This window comes from Leopardus geoffroyi, chromosome A1 (genome assembly GCF_018350155.1).
Source record: "Leopardus geoffroyi isolate Oge1 chromosome A1, O.geoffroyi_Oge1_pat1.0, whole genome shotgun sequence".
NCBI lineage: Eukaryota > Metazoa > Chordata > Mammalia > Carnivora > Felidae > Leopardus > Leopardus geoffroyi.
Genome location: NC_059326.1, coordinates 101,305,434 through 101,325,907, shown reverse-complemented (window position 1 = coordinate 101,325,907; position 20,474 = coordinate 101,305,434). Strand labels below are relative to the sequence as shown.

The following is a 20,474-nucleotide window of genomic DNA, read 5'->3' as shown; positions in this document are numbered from 1 at the left end:
GTGAAACCTCTCTTAAGCAGAAATGATGCAAAGCAAAGAGCGTCCCCAGCTTACCCACAGTTGGCCTTAGGCCACTTTGCTCTTACAGAAGACCTACATTTGCATGGTAATGGTTTTCAGAATAGCCAAAATCCTCCTTGGATTTATTTAGCAAAAATCGATACTAATGTAGCTTTTTCTAACTGTCAAACGGCTTACTTCCAACTTTCAGAAAGCAGGGAAACCTAATTGGGGGAGACAAACATGAAGCCTCTAGAAACCCCTCAGAAAAAGAATGGGAGAGAAAGCAGGATTTGAAGAGATACTACATGAGAATTCTCTAAAAGTGAAAAAGATAGCAATTCATAGATTCAAGAGTGTTTATGAACTCCAGGAATAAATACCAAGTAAACCATACCTAGGTTCATGGTAGCGGAGTTGCCAAAAAGCAAAGAAACCCTTAAGAAGATGGGGCTAGAGGGAGACATAGCTTTCATAGGAGCAGCAATAAGACTGACAGATGACTTTCCAGCCGCAGGATAACATCCTTAAAGTATTGCAAGAACAGAACTGCCAACTTAAGGTTCTCTTCCCAGTGAAAATGTTCTTCATAAATGACAGTGACAGAAGACTTTTCAGAGCGACAAAAACTAGGAGACTTTGTCATGGCAAACCTAAAGTAAGAGAAAATAATTTAAGGTGTTCTTCAGAAGGAAAATGATCCCAAATGAAAACAGGAGAAAAAACAGCAATGGAAATAAATGTCTGACTAAAATATAAATACGGATTGTAGAAAGCAACACTCAAAATATTTGTTGGTTTTAAAATATAGATAGAATTAAAATTCTTGACAAAAACAGAAGAACAAGAGTAGAAGAGACAGATAGAGTTAAAATGCTCAAAGTATGTTCCATTATTTGAAGTTGTCAAAGGACTGACTTGTGTTATTATTTGTAAATGAAGAGTAAAAATGAATGAGAAGCTGATAGAGCAGGGGAAATGGAATGACAAAGGATTAGACTAACCTAAACAAAAAAAAAAGAGAGAGAGAGAGAATAACCCCAAAGAGATAGAACAAGTACAAAATACCAACATGTAAAGATTACAACCCAATGTATCACCAATGACTTGAAATATAAATGGACTAAATACTGTCATTAGAGACCAGTATTGCATGAAAAACTAAAGAACAGTATACCACTCATAAGGCATAAAGCTTAAATGTAAGGATATACAATGAATAAATTTAAAAGAGGGAGAAGTATATATTATGTTAAGACTCATCACAGGAAAGCCTATCTAGCAATACTTTTATCAGGCAAAGCAGATTTTGGGGCAAAAGCCATTACCGTAGATAGAATGTTCATGATCATAAAAGGGTCAGTTCACCTGGAAGATGACAGCAGTTCCACACGTGTATGCACCTGACAACAGCCACAAATTTAGGTAAAGCAAAAACCTATAGAACTAAATGAAAAATAGACAAATGCATAATAATGGTAGATTTTTACCACAACTCTCCTGGGAACTGATAGAGCAAACAAGAGAATTGGTAAATATTTAGAACATTTAGACAACACAACCCTTGGTATACAGAATATTTTAGCAGAAAAGTCCAAAATACACGTTTTCTAGTATACATGGAATATTTAGCCAAATTGCTCCTGTGCTAGGTCAAACCATTCTCAATAAATTTCAGAAGATTGTAATTTAGAATATGTTCTGTCCAGAGTGAGATTAAGCTAGAAATTAATGAAAAGATAATGAATATCCTCAAATGACTGAAAATTAAGTAGTATGCTTCTAATTACCCATAGCTAAACTGGAGACAAGTGAATTTAGAAAATATTTTGAACGAAAAAATAATGAAAATATAGCTTAGCAAGACATGAGATACTTTTTTTTTTTTTTCTTTTTCTTTGAGAGCACACAAGAGCAGGGGAGAGGGGCAGAGGGAGAGAGAGAGAGATGGAATCCTAACCATTCTCCCTGCTCAGCATGGAGCCTGATGCAGGGCTCTGTCCCATGACCTTGGGATCATGACCTGAGCTGAAATCAAGAGTCAGATGCTCAGAGAGGGGTCAAGATGGTGAAAGAGCATGGAGGTTTTTTTGTGTCTCCCATCCCTGAAAGGCAGCCAGATCTGCACTAAACCATCTTGCACATCGGGAAAACTGATTTGAGAATTAACACAACGATCTGCACAACCTGAACCACAGAATGCACCAGGTACACGGCACAGAGAAGTGAACTGGGGGAGAGAGAAGCTGTGGAAGGCAGGGAGCTGTTTTTGCTTGTGGAGAGAAGACAGAGGCAGGGGGAGAGTATGGGAAGGAACCCCCCTCCCTCCAGAAAGCAGCTGGAAAGAAAGTAGAAGAGGAAGACAGGAAATAATAAAGATTAGAGAGGAAATCAATGCTCTTGTAACCAAAAAAAAAAAAAAAAAAGAAGAAAGAAACAAATCAGTAGGACAGATCAATGAAACCAGGAGCTGGTTCTTTGGAAAAATTAAGAAAACTGATAAACCCATAGCCAGTTTGATCAAAAAGAAAAAGGAAAGGGCCCAAATAAATAAAAGCAAGAACAAAAGAGGAGAGGTCATAACCAAAACAGCAGGAACACAAACAACAATAAGAGAATATTATGAGCAATTATATGCCAATAAAATGGGCAATCTGGAAGAAATGGACAAATTCCTAGAAACAGATAAACTACCAAAACTGAAACAGGAAGAAACAGAAAATTTGAACAGACCCATAACCAGTAAAGAAATCAAATTAGTAATCAAAAATCTCCCAAAAAACAAGAATTCAGGGCCGAATAGCTTTCCAGGGGAATTCTACCAAACATTTAAGGAAGAGTTAACACCTACCTATTCTCTTGAAGCTGTTCCAAAAAACAGAATTGGAAAGAAAACTTCTAGACTCATTTTATGAAGCCAGCATTACCTTGGTTCCAAAACCAAAGACTCCACTAAAAAGGAGAACTACAGACCAATTTTCCTGATGAACATGGATGCAAAAATCCTCAACGAGATACTAGCCAACTAGATCCAACAATAAATTTAAAAAAATTATCCACCATGACCAAGTGGGATTTATACCTGGGATGCAGGGTTGGTTCGAAATCTGCAAAGCAATCAATGTGATACATCAGTAAAAGAAAGGACAGGAACCACATGATCCTCTCAACAGATGCAGAGAAAGCACTTGACAAAATACAACATAATAAAAAACCCTTGGGGGCGCCTGGGTGGCTCAGTCGGTTAAGCATCCGACTTCAGCTCAGGTCATGATCTTACAGTCTGTGAGTTCAAGCCCCACGTCAGGCTCTGTGCTGACAGCTCAGAGCCTGGAGCTTGCTTCAGATTCTGTGTCTCCCTCTCTCTCTCTGCCCCTCCCCTGCTCATGCTCTGTCTCTCTCTGTCTCAAAAATAAATAAAAACTTTAAAAAAAATAAATAAATAAAAATAAAAAACCCCTTGGTAAAAACCCTTAAGAAAGTAGGAACAGAAGGATCATATCTCAAGATTATAAAAGCCATATATGAAAGGACATTAATACCATCCTCAATGGGGATAAACAGAGTTTTCCCCCTCAAGTTAGACCTAACCTAGGAAGAGGGATGTCCACTTTTACCACTGTTAATTCAACATAGTATTGGAAGTCTTAGCCTCAACAATCAGCACAAAGGAATAAAAGGCATCCAAATCAGCCAGGAGGACGTCAAACTTACACTTGTCACAGATGACATATTACTCTAAATGGAAAACCCAAAAGATTCTACCAAAAACTACTAGAACTGATCCATGAATTCAGCAAAGTCGCAGGATATAAAATCAATGCCCAGAAATCGACTGCATTCCTATACACCAACGATGAAGCAGCAAAAAGAGAAATCAAGGAATCAATCCCATTTACAATTGCACCAAAAACCATAAGATACCTAGGAATAAATCTAACCAAAGAGGTGAAAAATCTATACACTAAAAACTGTAGAAAGCTTATGAAAGAAATTGAAGATGACACACACAAAAAGGAAAAATACTCCATGCTTCTGCATAGGAAAAACAAACATTGTTAAAATGTTGATACTCCCCAAAGCAATCCACATATTCAACGCAATTCCTATCAAAATAACACCAGCATTCTTCACAGAGCTGGAACAATCCTAAAATTTGTATAGAACCAGAAAAGATTCTGAGCAGTCAAAGCAATCTTGAAAAAGAAAACCAAAACCGGAGGCAATCTCAATCCCGGACTTCAAGCTGTATTACAAAGCTGTAATTGTCAAGACAGTATGGTACTGGCACAAAACCAGACACTAGGATCAATGGAACAGAATAGAGAACCCAGAAATGGACCCACAAAAGTATGGCAAACTAATCTGTGACAAAACCGTAAAGAATATCCAATAGAATAAAGACAGTCTCTTTCTTACACCACACACAAAAATAAACTCAAAATGGACAAAAGACTTAAATGTAAGACAGGAAGCCATCAAAATCATAGAGGAGAAAGCAGGTAAAAACCTCTTTGACCTTGGCCTGGGCCACAGCATAGTCTTACTCAACATGTCTTTGGAGGCAAGGGGAACAAAAGCAAAAATGAACTATTGGGACTTCATGAAAACTAAAGGCTTTCTGCACAGCAAAGGAAACAATCAGCAAACTGAAAGCCAACCGACAGAATGGGAGAAGATACTTGCAAACGACCTGTCCGATATCCAAGACCTATAAAGAACACATCAAACTCAACACCCAAAAAAGCAATCCAGTGAAGAAATGGGCAAAAGACATGAATAGACACTTCTCCAAAGAAGACATCCAGATGGTTAGCAGACACATGAAAAAACGCTCAACATCACTCATCGTCAGGAAAATACAAATCCAAACCACAATGAGATATCACCTTACACCTGTCAAAATGGCTAACATTGACAACGCAGGCAACAACAGATGTTGGCAAGGATGCAGAGAAAGAGGATCTCTTTTGCACTATTGGTGGGAATGCAAACTGCTGCAGACACTCTGGAAAACAGTATGGAGGTTCCTCAAAAAATTAAAAATAAAACTACCCTACAACCTAGCAATTGCACTACTAGGTATTTATCCAAGGGATACAGGTATGCTGTTTTGAAGGGAAACAAGCACCCCGATGTTTATAGCAGCACTACCAACAATAGCCAAAGTATGGAAAGAGGCCAAATGTCCATCGATGGATGAATGGATAAAGAAGATGTGGTATATATACATACAATGGAGTATTACTCGGCAATCAAAAAGAATGAAATCTTGCCATTTGCAATTACGTGGATGGAACTGAGGGTATTATGCTAAGTGAAATTAGTCAGAGAAAGACAAATATCATATGAATTCACTCATATTACTTTAAGACAAAGAACAGATGAACATAAAGGAAGGGAAGCAAAAATAATATAAAAACAGGAAGGGGGACAAAACATAAACTCTTAAATATGGAGAATAGAGGGTTGCTAGAGGGGTTGGAGGATGGGCTAAATGGGTAAGGGGCGTTAAGGAATCTATTCCTGAAATCATTGTTGCACTATATGCTAACTACCTTGGATGTAAATTAAAAAATTAATTAATTAATTAAAGAAAAGAGTCAGATGCTCAGCCAGTTGAGCCATCTAGGTGCCCCCTCAAGGCATGAGATTTAATTCAAGCTGTGCTTAGTAGAAAATTTCATAACCTTGAGTGCACTTAAAAAATAGCAAAAAAAAAATTTTTTCCCAAAATATCCCTTTCAAATAGTAAAAGAATAAGAAATTAAGGCAACTAGAAGGAAGGGATAAGTAAAAATTAATGAAATAGGGAGGAAATGTGCATATAACACAGTCAACAAAGCAAAAAGTTCTTTGAAAAGACCTCCTCCATGGAGTGTTCAAGGACAAAAAGAGAATATCAAGAATTTTAAAAAAAGGGACACAGGAATTCTGATCCCACAGTCATTTAAAAAGATAGGAGAATGGTATTAAAAATTTTTTGTGAACTTTAGATACAGAACTTACAAAACTGACATAAGAAGAAACAAAATATTCTTTGGATAGCTATTAGGGAAATTGAGTCTGTAATGAAAAACTTTCACACAAACGCTCTAGACCCAGATGGCTTCACATGTGAATTTCAGTAAAAGTTTTAGAACTAATGCTAAACTTAAACTGTTTCAGAAAGAAGGAAGACAGAACATTCCTCTTTTTAAAAACAAGACTAGCATAATCTTGATCTCCAAACCTGACAAAGATATTATAAGAACAAAATCAATTGGACATCCAGTCTCAGGAACATTGATAAACAGTGTATAAGCATCTGAACTGAGTTTATTTATTAAATAAAGGTAAAGTTGGTTGGTTAACACCTTCAGAAAATAAACGAGTAAAACATACAAAGGGTGTATCAGTTGGAAAGGAGAAGATAAAACTATTATTTGTAGATGATACTATTATATTTAGAAAACCAAAAAGTATCTACAGGTGACACACTAGAGCTAATAAGTGAGTTTAGCAAGTTTGCTGAAATGAACTCAGTACATAATTACCAATTTTAATTACACTAGGGCCAATTAGAAAATGAGAATTTAAAAACTGCCATTTACTGTAACATCTAAAATCAAGAAATACCTAGGAGCATATTCTAAGACAGTTCTTACCCTTCATCTGTAGAGAAGTATAAAATATTAAATGAAATTAAGACCTAAATAATTGGAGAGGTAAACTGTTCACTGATTGAAGAATCAGTATTGTAAATATAATGCTTTTGGCCAAAGTGATGTGTAGATTAAGCACACTCGTAAGCAGATCCCAGGAGCCTTTCTTTTTTCCAGCTTTAGCAACAGAGATTTATATAAAAATGTCAGAGTCCCGAATAGCTAAGAGAATTCTGAAGGACAGCCAGAGGTGGAAGACTTATACTATCACTTATCAAGAGTTATTATTTTCAAAGTTACAGCATCAAAGCAATATAACTGAATGCAAAGGCAGAGAAATAGATCAGGTGAGAGATTCCATAAACAAACCCATACATACATTACATACATGGACAGAGGTGGTATATCAGTGTTGTTACTGCCAAACCATGGGAGATGCAATTTTTTTTTTTTTTTTTTTTTTTTTTTAGTAAATGTTGCCACATTAGTTGAAGCTCTATATGGGGGTAGGGGAGGGGGAGAAAATAAACTTGATCTCACACATCCTCAAAACCAGTACATGAATTACATATATATGTACATGAATGAGTGATCTGAATGAACCTTCAGGATGGTATAAGAGAGCATCTTCATAAAGAGTCTCTTCAAGATTGAAGCAGGCAAAAATTTACTTAAGTTGGACGAAGAAGGCACCAGCCAAAAAAGATGAGACCAGATGTGGACTCTGTCAAAATTAAGTCAAAAACACCACTAAAAGGAATGAAAAGGCAAGAAAAAATAAAACTAGTGGAAAATATTTGCAATATTTAGATAATTGACAGAAGACTTACTCAGTATATATAAGGAACTATGAATATATCAATAAGGGAAAATGCATAGCCAAGTAGAGCAATGTGCCAAATGGCTGAACAGGAAATTCACAAAAAGAAAGAACGCCGTTACAAATATTATACCATGTTCAACCTCATTAGTCTTTGAAAAAAAATGCCAAATGAAATCACAGTGAGATACCACCATGTAACCTATCAGAATGGTTTAAATAAAAAAAGAAATTACCAAGTGCCAATAAGAATATGGAGCCCTGGAAAACTCACAGGCAAGTACAAATCAGTTCCAACTACTTTGAAAGCTATTTGACAATACTTAGTAATACTGAAATTTTCGTATCCTTCTGGTTGAATCCTATACCCAGTAGAAAGGCATACATAATGTTCACATCAGTTTTATAGAACGAAATTACAAACCAACCCAAATGTCCCTTGACGGTGGAATGAATAGACTGTGTAATAGTATATAGGAATGGCAGACATCAGCTATACCAAATACAAATGAATCTGCAAACCATTTTAACTCAAGATAGCCAAACATAAATATATACAATTCCATGTACATGAAGTTCAAAGCAGTCAAAAGTAATTTGTGGTGTTAGAAGTTAGGGTAGTAATTACCTTGAGGAAAGGATGAGTGGTTAATGGCTGGGCAGAAGCCACAGAGGCATTTCTGGGGTTCTCTTAAATTTCTGTTTCTCAATCTGCACGGAGGAGTTTGCTTTGCAAAATTTTACCACAATGTCCACTCGTCATTTGGCAGTTTATTGTTATTCAGAAAAAGTTTATGTTAAAAAAAGACATACCTATTGATACAGTTCTCCCCTTTGGTGGTTCTGACCCCAAAGAAAAGGACCTGTCCCTCAAAACATATGTAGAAAGGACCATGAACCATCTCTGTTAGATGATAGGGTGTTTTACTGAAGCAGTGCTTACGATATCAGAAGTGCCTGTTCCTGAGAGAGTGGTTAAGTAAACCATGGGATATCCATTCTGTGGAAGGTTACACATTCGTTCTAAAGTAATTTTATATCCTAGCTGCAGAGATTTTTGTGGGATCTTGGAGAAGAGTAGAAAGGCATATTATTTATTACCTGAGCTTGAAGGAGAATCAGTGACCAGTGCAGAGACACTTAGTTCAGTTTTTCAGGGTACATCTTTGTATAATTAAACTATTTCTTAGATGCTTCTACCACTGCTCCCTGGGGCACATCATTATGTTGACAGCAGACTCTTTCTTTCCTTCATCTTCTGTTATCTTATGGTGGTTATCTAACCTCAATTCACTGATTGGGCCATGAATGATTATGGCTTATAACAAGAAGACGAGTGAGAGCTTTCAAGAGAGCCTGGGCCTTCCCAGATAGTAGGTGACTCATACAGTTGGAGAGCATGGCTCTATCATGGGTATCATCGAACAGGATTATGAACACAAGTCACAGTCCTATGAGATACATTTATTCCTAACATAAGAGTATTGGCTTGTTTTTTTCTTTCGAGCGGGAACAAGAAAGTCAAATGGCTCGTCTTAAAAAACAGCAAGAAGAATTGGAACAGATGAGACTACGTTACCTGGCTGCTGAGGAAAAAGATACAGTCAAGACGGAGAGACAAGAATTGTTGGATATAAGGAATGAATTAAACAGGTATAATAACCAAAAAATTCCCTTTTTTTCCAGACACCAATGCAAGCTCCAGTAGGAGAACCTTTAATTGGCTATTGGTCCAAGGAAAGTACAATGTCAGAGCTTTAAGAAAAATGTAGTGGACTAGCAAAATAGTAAATCTACACTAAGGACCATTATGCTATTTTTTGCCATAAATGTAGGTGTATGTAGCTTTTTTGTTCCTATTCATAGTGTTAATCCTTTAAATTTTATTTTTGTATGACTGCTGTAGGATTCTCGCTACTATTTCAAGGTAATTGATTACACTGAATTTTTAATAACAGAAAAGTAAGACACTTCAAATCTAGTTGTATTATTAATATAAATAATAAAATTGCCCTTACTTATTGAGCCCTTACTATATAGGCCAGGAGCTTTTATAAATGCTTTCTTGGCTAATTTTTTTTTTTTTTTTTTTACTCTTGAAAGCAGCTTTGTGAGGAAGATATCATCCCCATTTACAGACGAGGAACCTGCTGATTAGAGATTTAAGCACCCTTTCCAAGGTCACATAGCTAGTAAATCATGGAGCCAGCAGGGTTCACATGTGATTCGGTGGCTGTGTTTTTAATTACTGTTCACCACTGGACTTCCCTGGAATGTCATGTTCATCTGAGTTACAATTTCAGCAGTATTGCATGTCAGAAAAGCCATCATTAGAAAGCAGCATAAGAACAAATTACGGACTCTGGGGGAAGACTTTTTAAGTTAGTTGATCAAGATACTAGTATTTTCAGCACAGCAAACCGTCTTAGCTTGGGCTGCCATCTGTACACTGGGTGGCTTCAACAACAGAAATTTCTTTCTTACAGTGCTAGAGGCTCAAAGTTCCAGATCAGGGGACCAGCATGTTGAGTTTGTGGTGAGGACTCTCTGGCTTGTACATAGCTGCTTCACACTGTGTCCTCCCACTGTCTCTAGTGTCTTTTCTGCTATGAGCAGGAATCCCAGCCTGAGATCCCCACCCTTATGCTCTCATCTAAACCTACTCATCTCCCAAAGACCCTTTCCCCAAATACCATCACATTAAGGATGAGAGCTTCAGCATATTAACTTTGAGGGACACAAAATTCGGTCCACAGCACATACTTTGACAGATGCAGTCACTCTATTAGGTGGGTTCAGAGCTGAATTAAACAACTACACTTAGAATATTTATACATAAATATCAGTTGGAAAAGGTTAAGGTCTGTCGTGCCATGCTGCAGGCTCCATTTTCGGATTTTCGTTTTGAATCACATATTTGGTGGCCACTGTATTGTAAACGTGGAAGATGTTACAAATTAGTAAGTAACATGATCCTTGCCTTCCAGCATTTTGCTGCCATACGCATCTAGTGCATGTTTTGGTTCTAGGCCACTCTATATTAAGCCTCTGCTACTTACTAAGCACGATTCTGTTGGCTGAAGATAGCCATTTGGTATCAAATTTGTAGGTCATGCAAAATTAAATCTTATTAATAAGATATTAAGATTATTAATCTCAAGAAATTAGGATTTAGAGAGAACTTAAACCAATAAGTAGATTAGAAACAAAAGCAGAGTCCTTACAAGAAAAACCTCTTAAGTGATGGGCAGGACATAATAAAACGGTTGATGTGAGGACGTCGGGGAGGATTTGAGTGGCCACTAGTAACCGTGTGACTTGGCTGTCAAAGTGCCACTGCAGTTAGGGACATGGAGAGACGTGTTCAGTTACTCAGCACTGGTAAAACCACACCTGGGGTGTTCTTACCCACGTGCAACATGTTTTCAAGTCAGTCACCTACCTTGAGGGCTTCCGATGGAATGTGACCTAAAAGGTGGTTAGGAGAGTGAGGGATACTGAACTTGAGAACTCTAGGGCAGAGTATTAGACAGCTGTCTTCAAGTAGCTGGAGGGCTACCGAGCTAAAGAGAAGTCGGTGCCCTTCCTGAGCAGAATCATAGCCAGCTGTTGGAAAGGAGAAGCCTGGACACTAAGTTCTTTGTAAGAAAGAACTCTAACAGAGCAGTTGTACAAAGCAGTAGGTTCCTAGTGATAGAAACGTGCAGGTGGAGGCCAGACACCGTGTTTGTCAGGGATGTAGAGTGTCCTTTGACAACTTTATGGACTTTTTCAGCTATAAGGTTCTAAAGATCTACTGTGAGCCTGATGGGTGATTTGTGTTTTAGTCAAGATGCAGTAGGGATAATCTATCACTTGTATAAAAATTCCATTTATCTTTCATGCATAAACAGATGAACATGAAAATGGTTGGAGTTTCTAATACATAGTTTGATGTCATATGTCATTAGTTTGCACAGAGGACCCCTTTCTCCAAGAGAACTATAAAAGTCACAACAGGGGCGGCATCCATACGAATTGCTCTAATTTGTACCATTTTTCCATTAACCACTTGATTTCCACCCCTGTCCCAAACCACAGTGCTTTCACTACTTAGGCTTCCTCTCTCACAACAGATGGAGATGTTTGGTATCCTTCTTGGACTGTAGACTTCAGTTTCCTGTTCGTTTGTGGGGAATCTTGTTCATACACTTGGAACACACCAAAGTGTATGCTGTCAAGAGTCCTGCACCCTTTCTCGGGGCTCAGTCCTCCTTGTCTGTGAGACCAGGACTCTCCTCACTGCATCTCCCCAACTCTGTGTCAATTCACAAGTGGATTGGTTCTCATTGGCATGGTTCCTCTAAAGACCATGCAGAAGCCGGGGCTCAGACTTAACTGCTTCATCCTTCTTATTTATAACAACAAAATTTAGGAGTAGTTGCAAATGAAAACATTTTTATAGCTACTTGCTAGAGGAATATGAGGTTCTCTCTTAATGGTATATTCTCAATTAAAACAAAACATATGCCTTGTCCAAACTTGGTATCACTATCACATAGTAAGTATACTAAGTATATGACATTTACAAGGCAGTGTGGTTAACAGTATTCCATCGGAAGTACCCCGATTCCAGTCTGCTACCTGCTCCATTCTGTCTCCTGGATGAGGCATCACAAACATAATGTGAAGACTTGGCAAACAGAGTCTTCAAATGTACATGCCCCCTGAACCAGGCATTCACATCCGTACAGTTTCACTTTCTACAAATGCTCAGTGACCTCAGCTCCATAATGGAAAGTTTTCTTCACGATTCACTGTAGTATCCCCAAAACCTATTACTGTTTGGTACATTTGTGGAATGAATGGAGAAGGAAATTCTGTTCAAAACAACAACAGAGGTTTAACCACAACCTAAATATCAGCAATAAAGGATGATTAAGTAACGGTACATCCAAATGATGGAGTGTTGGGGAGCCCTGTAGAAGCACCCTTAGAGATGTAAGAAAACTTTTGTTATATTAGGAAGTGAAAAAAAATCATAGACAGCATTGCCTGTATACTATCGTCAGTGTTTTAGAAAAATATTTAAAATACACATGACTTTTTCATAGAAAATTATTACTTGGATGGGTTATCTAAAGGAAGATCATAATGATTTCATTTTCTTTTTTTGCACATTTCCAGAACGTCTACAGTTTTTATGTATTTCTTTATTAGAAAAACAAGTATTGTTTTCAAAACTGTCTTTGAAGAGTATGCTTACTCTGCCTAGCCAAGTCGAATGCTGGTTTTTGTCGTCTTCCTGAAAATCCTACTACAGACATAATTTACCATTAAGTCATTTTTTAAAGCGGGGTTGTTAACAAAAAAATCAGAACCCAACATGGTATTTGCTGCCTGCTAGAGTGCTATTGGTTCTTGACTTCTCAGGTTAAGGCAACAAGAACAAAAACAGTACCAGGATTCCAGAGAGATTGCAAGTGGAAAAATGGACAGCCCACGTGGCAACCCATTGGAAGAAGGTTTGGATGATTATTTGACTCGACTCATAGAAGAAAGGGATACTTTGATGCGGACGGGTGTGTATAATCACGAGGATCGAATAATAAGCGAACTAGACCGACAGATCAGAGAGGTTTTGGCAAAACACAATGCCAGTAATTAATAACATTTGGAAAATTTTTACAGAGACTCCAGGCTTAAATTTTAATTTCATTGTCAAACTCTCAAAAGAAGAGAAGATGGATGTTTTAAAAACCTATTTTCAATTTTTTACAAGGAGAATTTTGTATGTTATTGTACAGTATTTATTTGATTTTATTTACCTTATGCTACCTCTCCCACCCTGGTTTTATTTGTCATTGCATTTTATACACTCACTTTAAATGACTTTTCATTATTTCCCATAATTTATGATTTCATGGCTAACTTTCAGAACAGCTTTTCATGAGATTTGTTCTTAGAGAAACGACTATGGTAGTTTCCAGTTACCTAATTTTTCATGTTGAGCCAAAAGAGTCTATGTTGCACTTTAAAAAAGCCGTGTCCTGTTCATTTGAATATAGAGATCTCTCCAATTTTATTTAACTCATGTTAGATGGCCTGTGTTTTTAACTTGTAACTATTTGCCAAGGACAGGTTTGAAAACAGAAAACAGGATCCATGCAGAGAAGCCATAACACACACTGAATGACAAAAACAGCCATTTGTGTAAATAAAATTCATACAGAGCAAACTTGTTTCAGCAAGTATTGAATTTCCAAATTTTCCGTGTGCTATTAATCTTGCAGAAAGATGACAGTACTAGCTTTAAAAGGTCTTCTCTGCCCATCTCCTGCTCAAGATTGTATTGTTTTCTTTTCTTGAAAAGAGGGATTTTTTTATCTTCCAGTAACACTGATGCTCGTTGTTAACCCAAACCCTCTAATGTAACAGGCAAACAGACACAAAGGCCCGTGCTGAGAAAGGAGGAGTGAAAATGGCTATTTTTTACTCCCCCTAATCTTAATCAGTCTTTTTAAAGTACACGAGATGAAGTCATTGGATTTATGTCGTGCCCTGTCTATAGAAGCTTCTGAGAATTCCTATACAACGTCTTCTTCATGGCCAACATCTGTCCTCAGAGCAACACTTTCTACCTCCTTTTACAGGGTATCGAAAAGGCTGGTTAGCAGATTCAAAGATTATGTGAGTCTTAAGATACATGCTGTTTAAAATTTCCTGATTCCCAAATACAATAAATTTAAGTGTACTTCAGGAAATAGGTAACATTTACCGAGAACTTCCATAAAAGCAGAACAGGCTGTTGGGAAACATGAAAATAATTTTCCGTTGTTTTCAAGGAGGTGTATTTTTTGGAAAAGCAAAGCCCCAACACACATAGGTTTCATTTTGTTTCCTTAATAACAAAGTATTCATCTTCTAAAAACAACCCAGCAGTAAAAAACAGGGAAAGAAATTTCTGAATGAGAGAATACGGACTAGGTGAATCACAGCAGGAATCGGAAATATTAATTATGGTTAAACCTTTCTCTCTTTAACTCATGCGCCACAAACGGAACAGGAGTGTTATTATTTCGGAAGGTCTCTGGTAAAATATTGTGACTGTGCCTTCACCTGCTTTGTGTGCTGCGTGTGACTGTTTTCAGACACTAGAGGGGGCCTCAGATTTAAAGAAACAAAAGGACTTTTCTCATCTGGTGTGTGGTTCACTTCGCCTTCTGTAAAGCCGTCCTCTGGCTCTGTCACTTAACAAATAAAAGTCATAATCCGATGTCTCTTGGAGATCCCGAGCAGTCTGTTACTATTGTTCCGGCACAGAGTCGGCAAGCGCTCGGTACTCCCCGTCGAGTCACTTTGTGTTTTTGGTTTTTAAATGCTTACGTCGCGGCTGCTTTTCTGTCTCTTAAAATTGTGAACATCTGAAACTGTAAAACCTTTTCTGGAGTCCTTGAGCGACAGCCATTTCATATGTAAGTGTCCGTGAATGTGTTAACACCGGTTGCCTGACTGAGTTAGCATCAGTGTCTGGACTGGGAGTGTAACCACAGTAGATAAATATGTGGGGATTGGCGAACACGTTTCTCATTACTGCGCCCAGTGGCAGCCCTTCCATCCGGTATTTTAGGGTGAAATAAAATTGACCTTTAGGTGTTCGTGGTCCCTCTACATGGAGAGAGTCTAGTTTCCCCGTCTGAGGCCGGCCCATCGTGCACGGGAAGGGTGGGTCACGTATCTCAGGTCGATGCGGTGCCCCATCCGTGTAAGCGTGCAGAGTTCCCTTCCCAGTATAGATTGGTCATTTCTGTGTAGACCTCGCTTCCTGATGTGCCGGCAGATGTGGGAGTCTGAGTAGGATCGAAGGATGTATCAAGGCACTGCACAGACGACTTGAGAAGACAACAGTCTCCTGTGACCACATAACTTTCTGGCCCACTTACTGCTGTGTCCAGCGACTGCCCGGCCTGAATCTCATCTCTCAGTTTCCACAACACATTGCCTGTTCTAGTCTGAAAAGGGGTCCGCTGGTAGCTCTGTGTGGAATTTTAAAATTTGGCCTCTTGCTATCACTGTGTCCAGCTTGACTGAATAGCTAACTTGATTGTTTTGGTTTTTTTTTGTTTTGTTTTTTTGTTTTTTTACTGGTATAATTCACAACCATAAAATCACTGTGGTTTTTATTTTAGAGAGTGCACATGAGCAGGGGAGAGGGCAAGACAGAGAGAGAGAGGAGAGGGAGAGGGAGAGAGAGAGAGAGAGAGAGAGAGAGAGAGAGAGAATCTCAAACAGGCTCCACATTCCACCCAGAGCCAGATATAGGGCTCAGTTCCTGACCCTGGGATCATGCCTTGAGCCGAAATCAAGAGGCCATCCCTCAACCGACTGAGCCAGCCAGGCACCCCTGAAATTCACCAGTGTAAAGTATACAATTCGGTGATTATTATATTCACACAGTTGTGCAACGATCACTAATTCTAAAACATTTCGTTATCCTCACAAGAAACCCCATATGCATGAGCAAGTTCTTTGCCATTCTCCCCTCTGCCCAGTTCCTGGCAGCCGCTACTGTACCTTCTGTCGCTGTGGAGTTGACTCTTCAGGACATTTCATATATCAAGTCCCAAAGTTGATATTTAAAAAAATTTTTTTTTTTTTTTTAATTTTTGTTTATTTTCGAGAGAGACACAAAGTGTGAGTTCAGGAGAGGCAGAGAGAATCTGAAGTGGGTTCCAGGCTCTGAGCTGTCAGCACAGAGCCCAACGTAGAGCCCTAACTCACGAACCACGAGATCGTGACCTGAGCCAAAGTTGGACGCTTAACTGACTGAGCCACCCAGGTGCCCCCCCCCCGGAGTTGGTATTTAAAACTGGATATACTGGGGGCACCCGGGTGGCTCAGTCGGTTAAGCGTCCGACTTCGGCTCAGGTCACGATCTCGAGGTCCGTGAGTTCGAGCCCCGCATCAGGCTCTGGGCTGATGGCTCAGAGCCTGGAGCCTGCTTCCGATTCTGTGTCTCCCTCTCTCTCTGCCTCTCCCCCGTTCATGCTCTGTCTCTCTGTCCCAAAAATAAATAAACGTTGAAAAAATTTTTTTAAACTGGATATACTGGAAAACCCGAGGAATTTTTTATAACCAGTTCCTATGGTATACAACATTTTATCAGATGTTGTATTAAATGATAATAGGCAGATGGCCAAAATAAGGGTGTAACATTTGTCAGTCAATGAAGACAGCTCAACTCTTACTATCAGTCACCTAGTAAAGCAGTCGTGAATAATAATAATAGTGAAAGGTGAGGGGCTCCTGGGTGGCTCAGTCGGTTAAGCATCTGACTCCTGATTTCGGTTCAGATCAGGTTCTCAGTTCCTGAGATTGAGCCCCATGTCAGGCTCTGTGCTGACACTGCAGAGCCTGCTTGGGATTCTCTCTGCCCATTTCCCACTCGCATGCATGTGCTGTCTCTCGCTCCCAAAATAAATAAACTTAAAAACATCTTTATAAAAAATGTTTAAAAACCGTAAAGTTTGCCTCTGATCTGTCTACCCAGTGTTGTTATGCTGAACGTTTTCTACACCTGAGTTGCCCATCAAGCCATCCTTGAAGATCCTGTCTTCTCATTCTCTGATCGAGTGCATTGTTAGATGTCTGTTGCACCTTTCTTAACAAAATCCGGAGTGAGTGAAAATTAATGAAATTAATGACTGCGTTTCCATTTTGACTTCCAAAGGTAAATTGGAGGATCCTTGAAACTTGTATTACGTTCATGTTTTATAAAATTAATGTCTTCTCTTAAAAAAAAACAACAACAACAACAAGAGAAAACCAGACAAAACAACACTGGCATCTCATTTTGCAGATAGCCCAGACCACGGACGTAACAAATTGGAGAGAGAACTTTTCACAGCGGATTTCTAGTTGCCTAAATTAGGCTTAGTAGTCTTATTACTGGTTGGGCTTACCAACTGATGAAGTAATTTGTGTGAGAGTGCTAAATAAAGTCTGGTTGAATAGTTTTTCTTACGGCAGAATGTGCAAATTGAAGTCCATCTTTGATGCTTGTGTTTTGGCAACTGTACCATCAGCATTGGAGCCCAGACTTTCCAGCCTTCCCTTTACTGCTCCCTGCTCTAGAGCAGTCCTTCTGCTTCCTCCTCTCTGCTTCCTTCGGCTTCCGTGATTCAGGAAACCAAGCCGTAACTCCTCTATCTTGGTGTAAATGGGACAGTCAGACAGGGTGGTGTAAGCACTTACATTTCTCACTGAAACCAAAAGAATATAATACTGATGGTATTTTATAGCCTCTATCTGGCATCAAGTTCGAATCCACTGTTGTTAGGAATGTAACTGTAAGAAGGCTGCTATATACTTAAATCTCACTTTATTTGCTTCTCTGGGGTTGTCCTCGTGTTTTCATTAGAAATGTTTTTACAGATGTAGGCTCTTCAGATATGAAGTTGCTCAAGTGGAGACGCACAAGTTTAGCTTTCAAATTAAAGGGGGGTAGAAATCTGCTTAGAAAGATTAATTTATAGATAATAATTTACTGACTGATACGTTAATGCACAGGGATCCCTAGGGGCTTTTAAAGATGTAGTCATTATATTCTTAAGGTTTCTAGGAATGTTAAACCTGTCATTCATAACAGGAGAGAACTAAAATAAGGCCCATTTATAATTTCTTTTTGGAAACATTTCATCCACAAATTCATAGACAAATATTTTTTTCTTTCCCAAGTAAACTAATAGTTGGACAGCACAATCCTTTTCTTGATTAACATGTTAACTAGTCGAAAGCATGCAGACACAGTGGATGAATGCTGGGTTTTCCTCAACGTTTTATATTAAAACTTGGCCAGAGAAAAAGAAATATTGCTGCAAAATCTTCACTTTGGCATTACTATGAATTTCTGTGAATGCCAACCCCATACTGAGGAGTCTGAGCCTGGTAGGTTTGCAGTATTTTAAGCTCTTCTTCAGCAAATTCTTCTATTAGCGAGTAGACTGAATAGGATTCAGAGCTTTAAAGAACGAGTAGTTCCAGCTGTAGGACTTCTTTCCGCCATGTGAGAAATCAACACGTGGCCACTACCCTCTCCATCTGTTTTCTTGAGAGAACTTTGGGATTTCAAACAAGACCGTTATTCTATTACCTGAGTTCAGTTCAGATTCGGTGCAAAATGGGATGCCCTGAAGAAGACAGACTGTCAAATCAAGAATGTGAGGCATGAATATTGAGTAGCTATCTTCAGTCATGCTGTTTAGATTGGATGAGATAGGGTTGCAGACTGGTGTCTTCACCTGACTGTTGCCTGAGGAAGGAAATTTCAGCTCCTGGCTTAGCTTCATTGTTGGCAGATGAGATTAATGGTCTTCTCTTGGTCTCTGACACAAGTTTATTTAGGTAACTAACTGAAATTTGTAAAATGTCCCCAAAGAAAATAAAGGTACTGAATGGGTGGGGCTCCTGGGTGGCTCAGTCAGTTAAGTGTCCAACTTTGGCTCAGGTCATGATCTCACAGTCCGTGGGTTTCAGCCCTGCGTTTGGCATTGTGCTGACAGCTCAGAGCCTAGAGTCTGCTTCAGGTTCTGTATCTCTCTCTCTCTCTCTCTCTCTCTCTCTCTCTCTCTCTCTCTGCCCCCACTCTCAAAAATGAATAAACATTTAAAAAAATGTTTTTAAAGGTACCAAATGGGAAATCTTTTTATAAATAGTCTTCAGAAGTGCTTTAGACCACAGACTTTTTTTGCCAATAAAAATTATATTTGCCAGCCCATTTTCGGCCTTCCGTCAATCCATTGTCAACCCACACTCCTCTCCATTATCTCTCTGCATGTGCGTGTTTACCAGGAACAAAGGACACCCAAAATGTGTCTTTAAAAGGTTCTTTTAAAAATCCACAAAAAGGAAAAGAGGAGAAGGAGAAAGAGCAGAAAGAAGTTCATGCCCCAATTTTGTCCTTGGGTCGACCTTTGTTCGTTCTCAGGTCTACAAGGTGGCCAGTGGTTCTGCTGGCTCTTTTATTCATTTGAACCTCAGTGTCCTTGTCCAGATCTACAGGGAGATGTCTGGAATCCAACACGCAGACACACAGACGCAGGAGGAGCAAATGGCAGCCTAGTCTGTTGTTGCCTGAAGCCCCACATGAAATTTGCCGTGTCCGCGCCACTGCCTTCAGGGTGCGTATGAGCTGAGCAAGTCCCGGTGGCGTGTCCTTCTACCAAAGAGAATAATCTGCGCCTTCTACTGAGATCAGATGAACTGAGGTAGTCATCGTGATTATGTATATTTATATTTTCTTATATTTGTGTATCTGTACGTTATTACGTTTACATAGGCATTTGTAAACTGGGAATCCTTCATTTAGTATAATACTCTATTCAGTTACATATAAATTCCTAACATTGTTCTTCCTGTTCTATCTCAGAGATTAGACCTTTCATGGGTATTCGTGAACCGTGGAGGGGACAGTGGGCTTCTGTTCCCTTTACCAATCAACAGCCAAGAACGGACAGAAGACCAGTTCTGCATTATGTTCTTGAGCCTTGTCTGCACTCACTATTCTACCTTTCCTATGATGACTCTGCATCCTGGCTAGTGAAGTTAACCAAAACTTCCAATCACAGGATTATTACTAAAAGCTCTACTAATGCTTATTGATTTTATGGCAAAAGGGACTTTTCTCAGATTAAGAGTATTTGGATACCAAGGGTAATATCAGAGCTGTTTGAAATACATGCTCAGTTTAGTCAAACTACATCAGCTTAGCTGCTAGTCACATTGAAACTTCAGAGGGAACTATGTGAAAAAAACAGATAGTTAATACTCTACTGTATACTTGAAATTTGCTCAAATAGCAGATCTTCAACGTTCTTACCACACACACACTCACGTACACATGATAACTGTGTGAGGCGATGGACTGATTATGGTAATCACAGTGTATGTACCTATCAAATCATTACACTGTATACCTTGTATACAATTTTGTCGATTATAACTCAAACTGGGAAGAAAAAGAAAGGCATCCA

The 20,474-nt window shown here is 38.9% G+C and overlaps 1 protein-coding gene across 8 annotated transcripts in view; it reads left to right on the top strand.

Annotated features, from left to right (window-relative positions):
- The window catches only part of CEP120 (centrosomal protein 120), a 79,691-nt gene extending 59,588 nt beyond the window's left edge, over positions 1–20,103 (top strand). For 2 of the 8 annotated variants that reach the window (XM_045486990.1, XM_045486997.1), the window contains exons 20-22: positions 8,972–9,117; positions 19,496–19,622; positions 19,871–20,103. In XM_045486990.1, coding sequence (XP_045342946.1) covers positions 8,972–9,117; positions 19,496–19,622; positions 19,871–20,041 — 444 coding nt within the window. In that variant the 3' untranslated portion in view covers positions 20,042–20,103. Of the gene's footprint in view, positions 1–8,971; positions 9,118–12,630; positions 12,775–12,876; positions 14,720–19,495 lie in introns of those variants that run through there. The other 6 variants (XM_045487004.1, XM_045487012.1, XR_006714492.1 and 3 more) reach the window with 5 other exon arrangements.
- Positions 20,104–20,474: the final 371 nt, after the last annotated feature.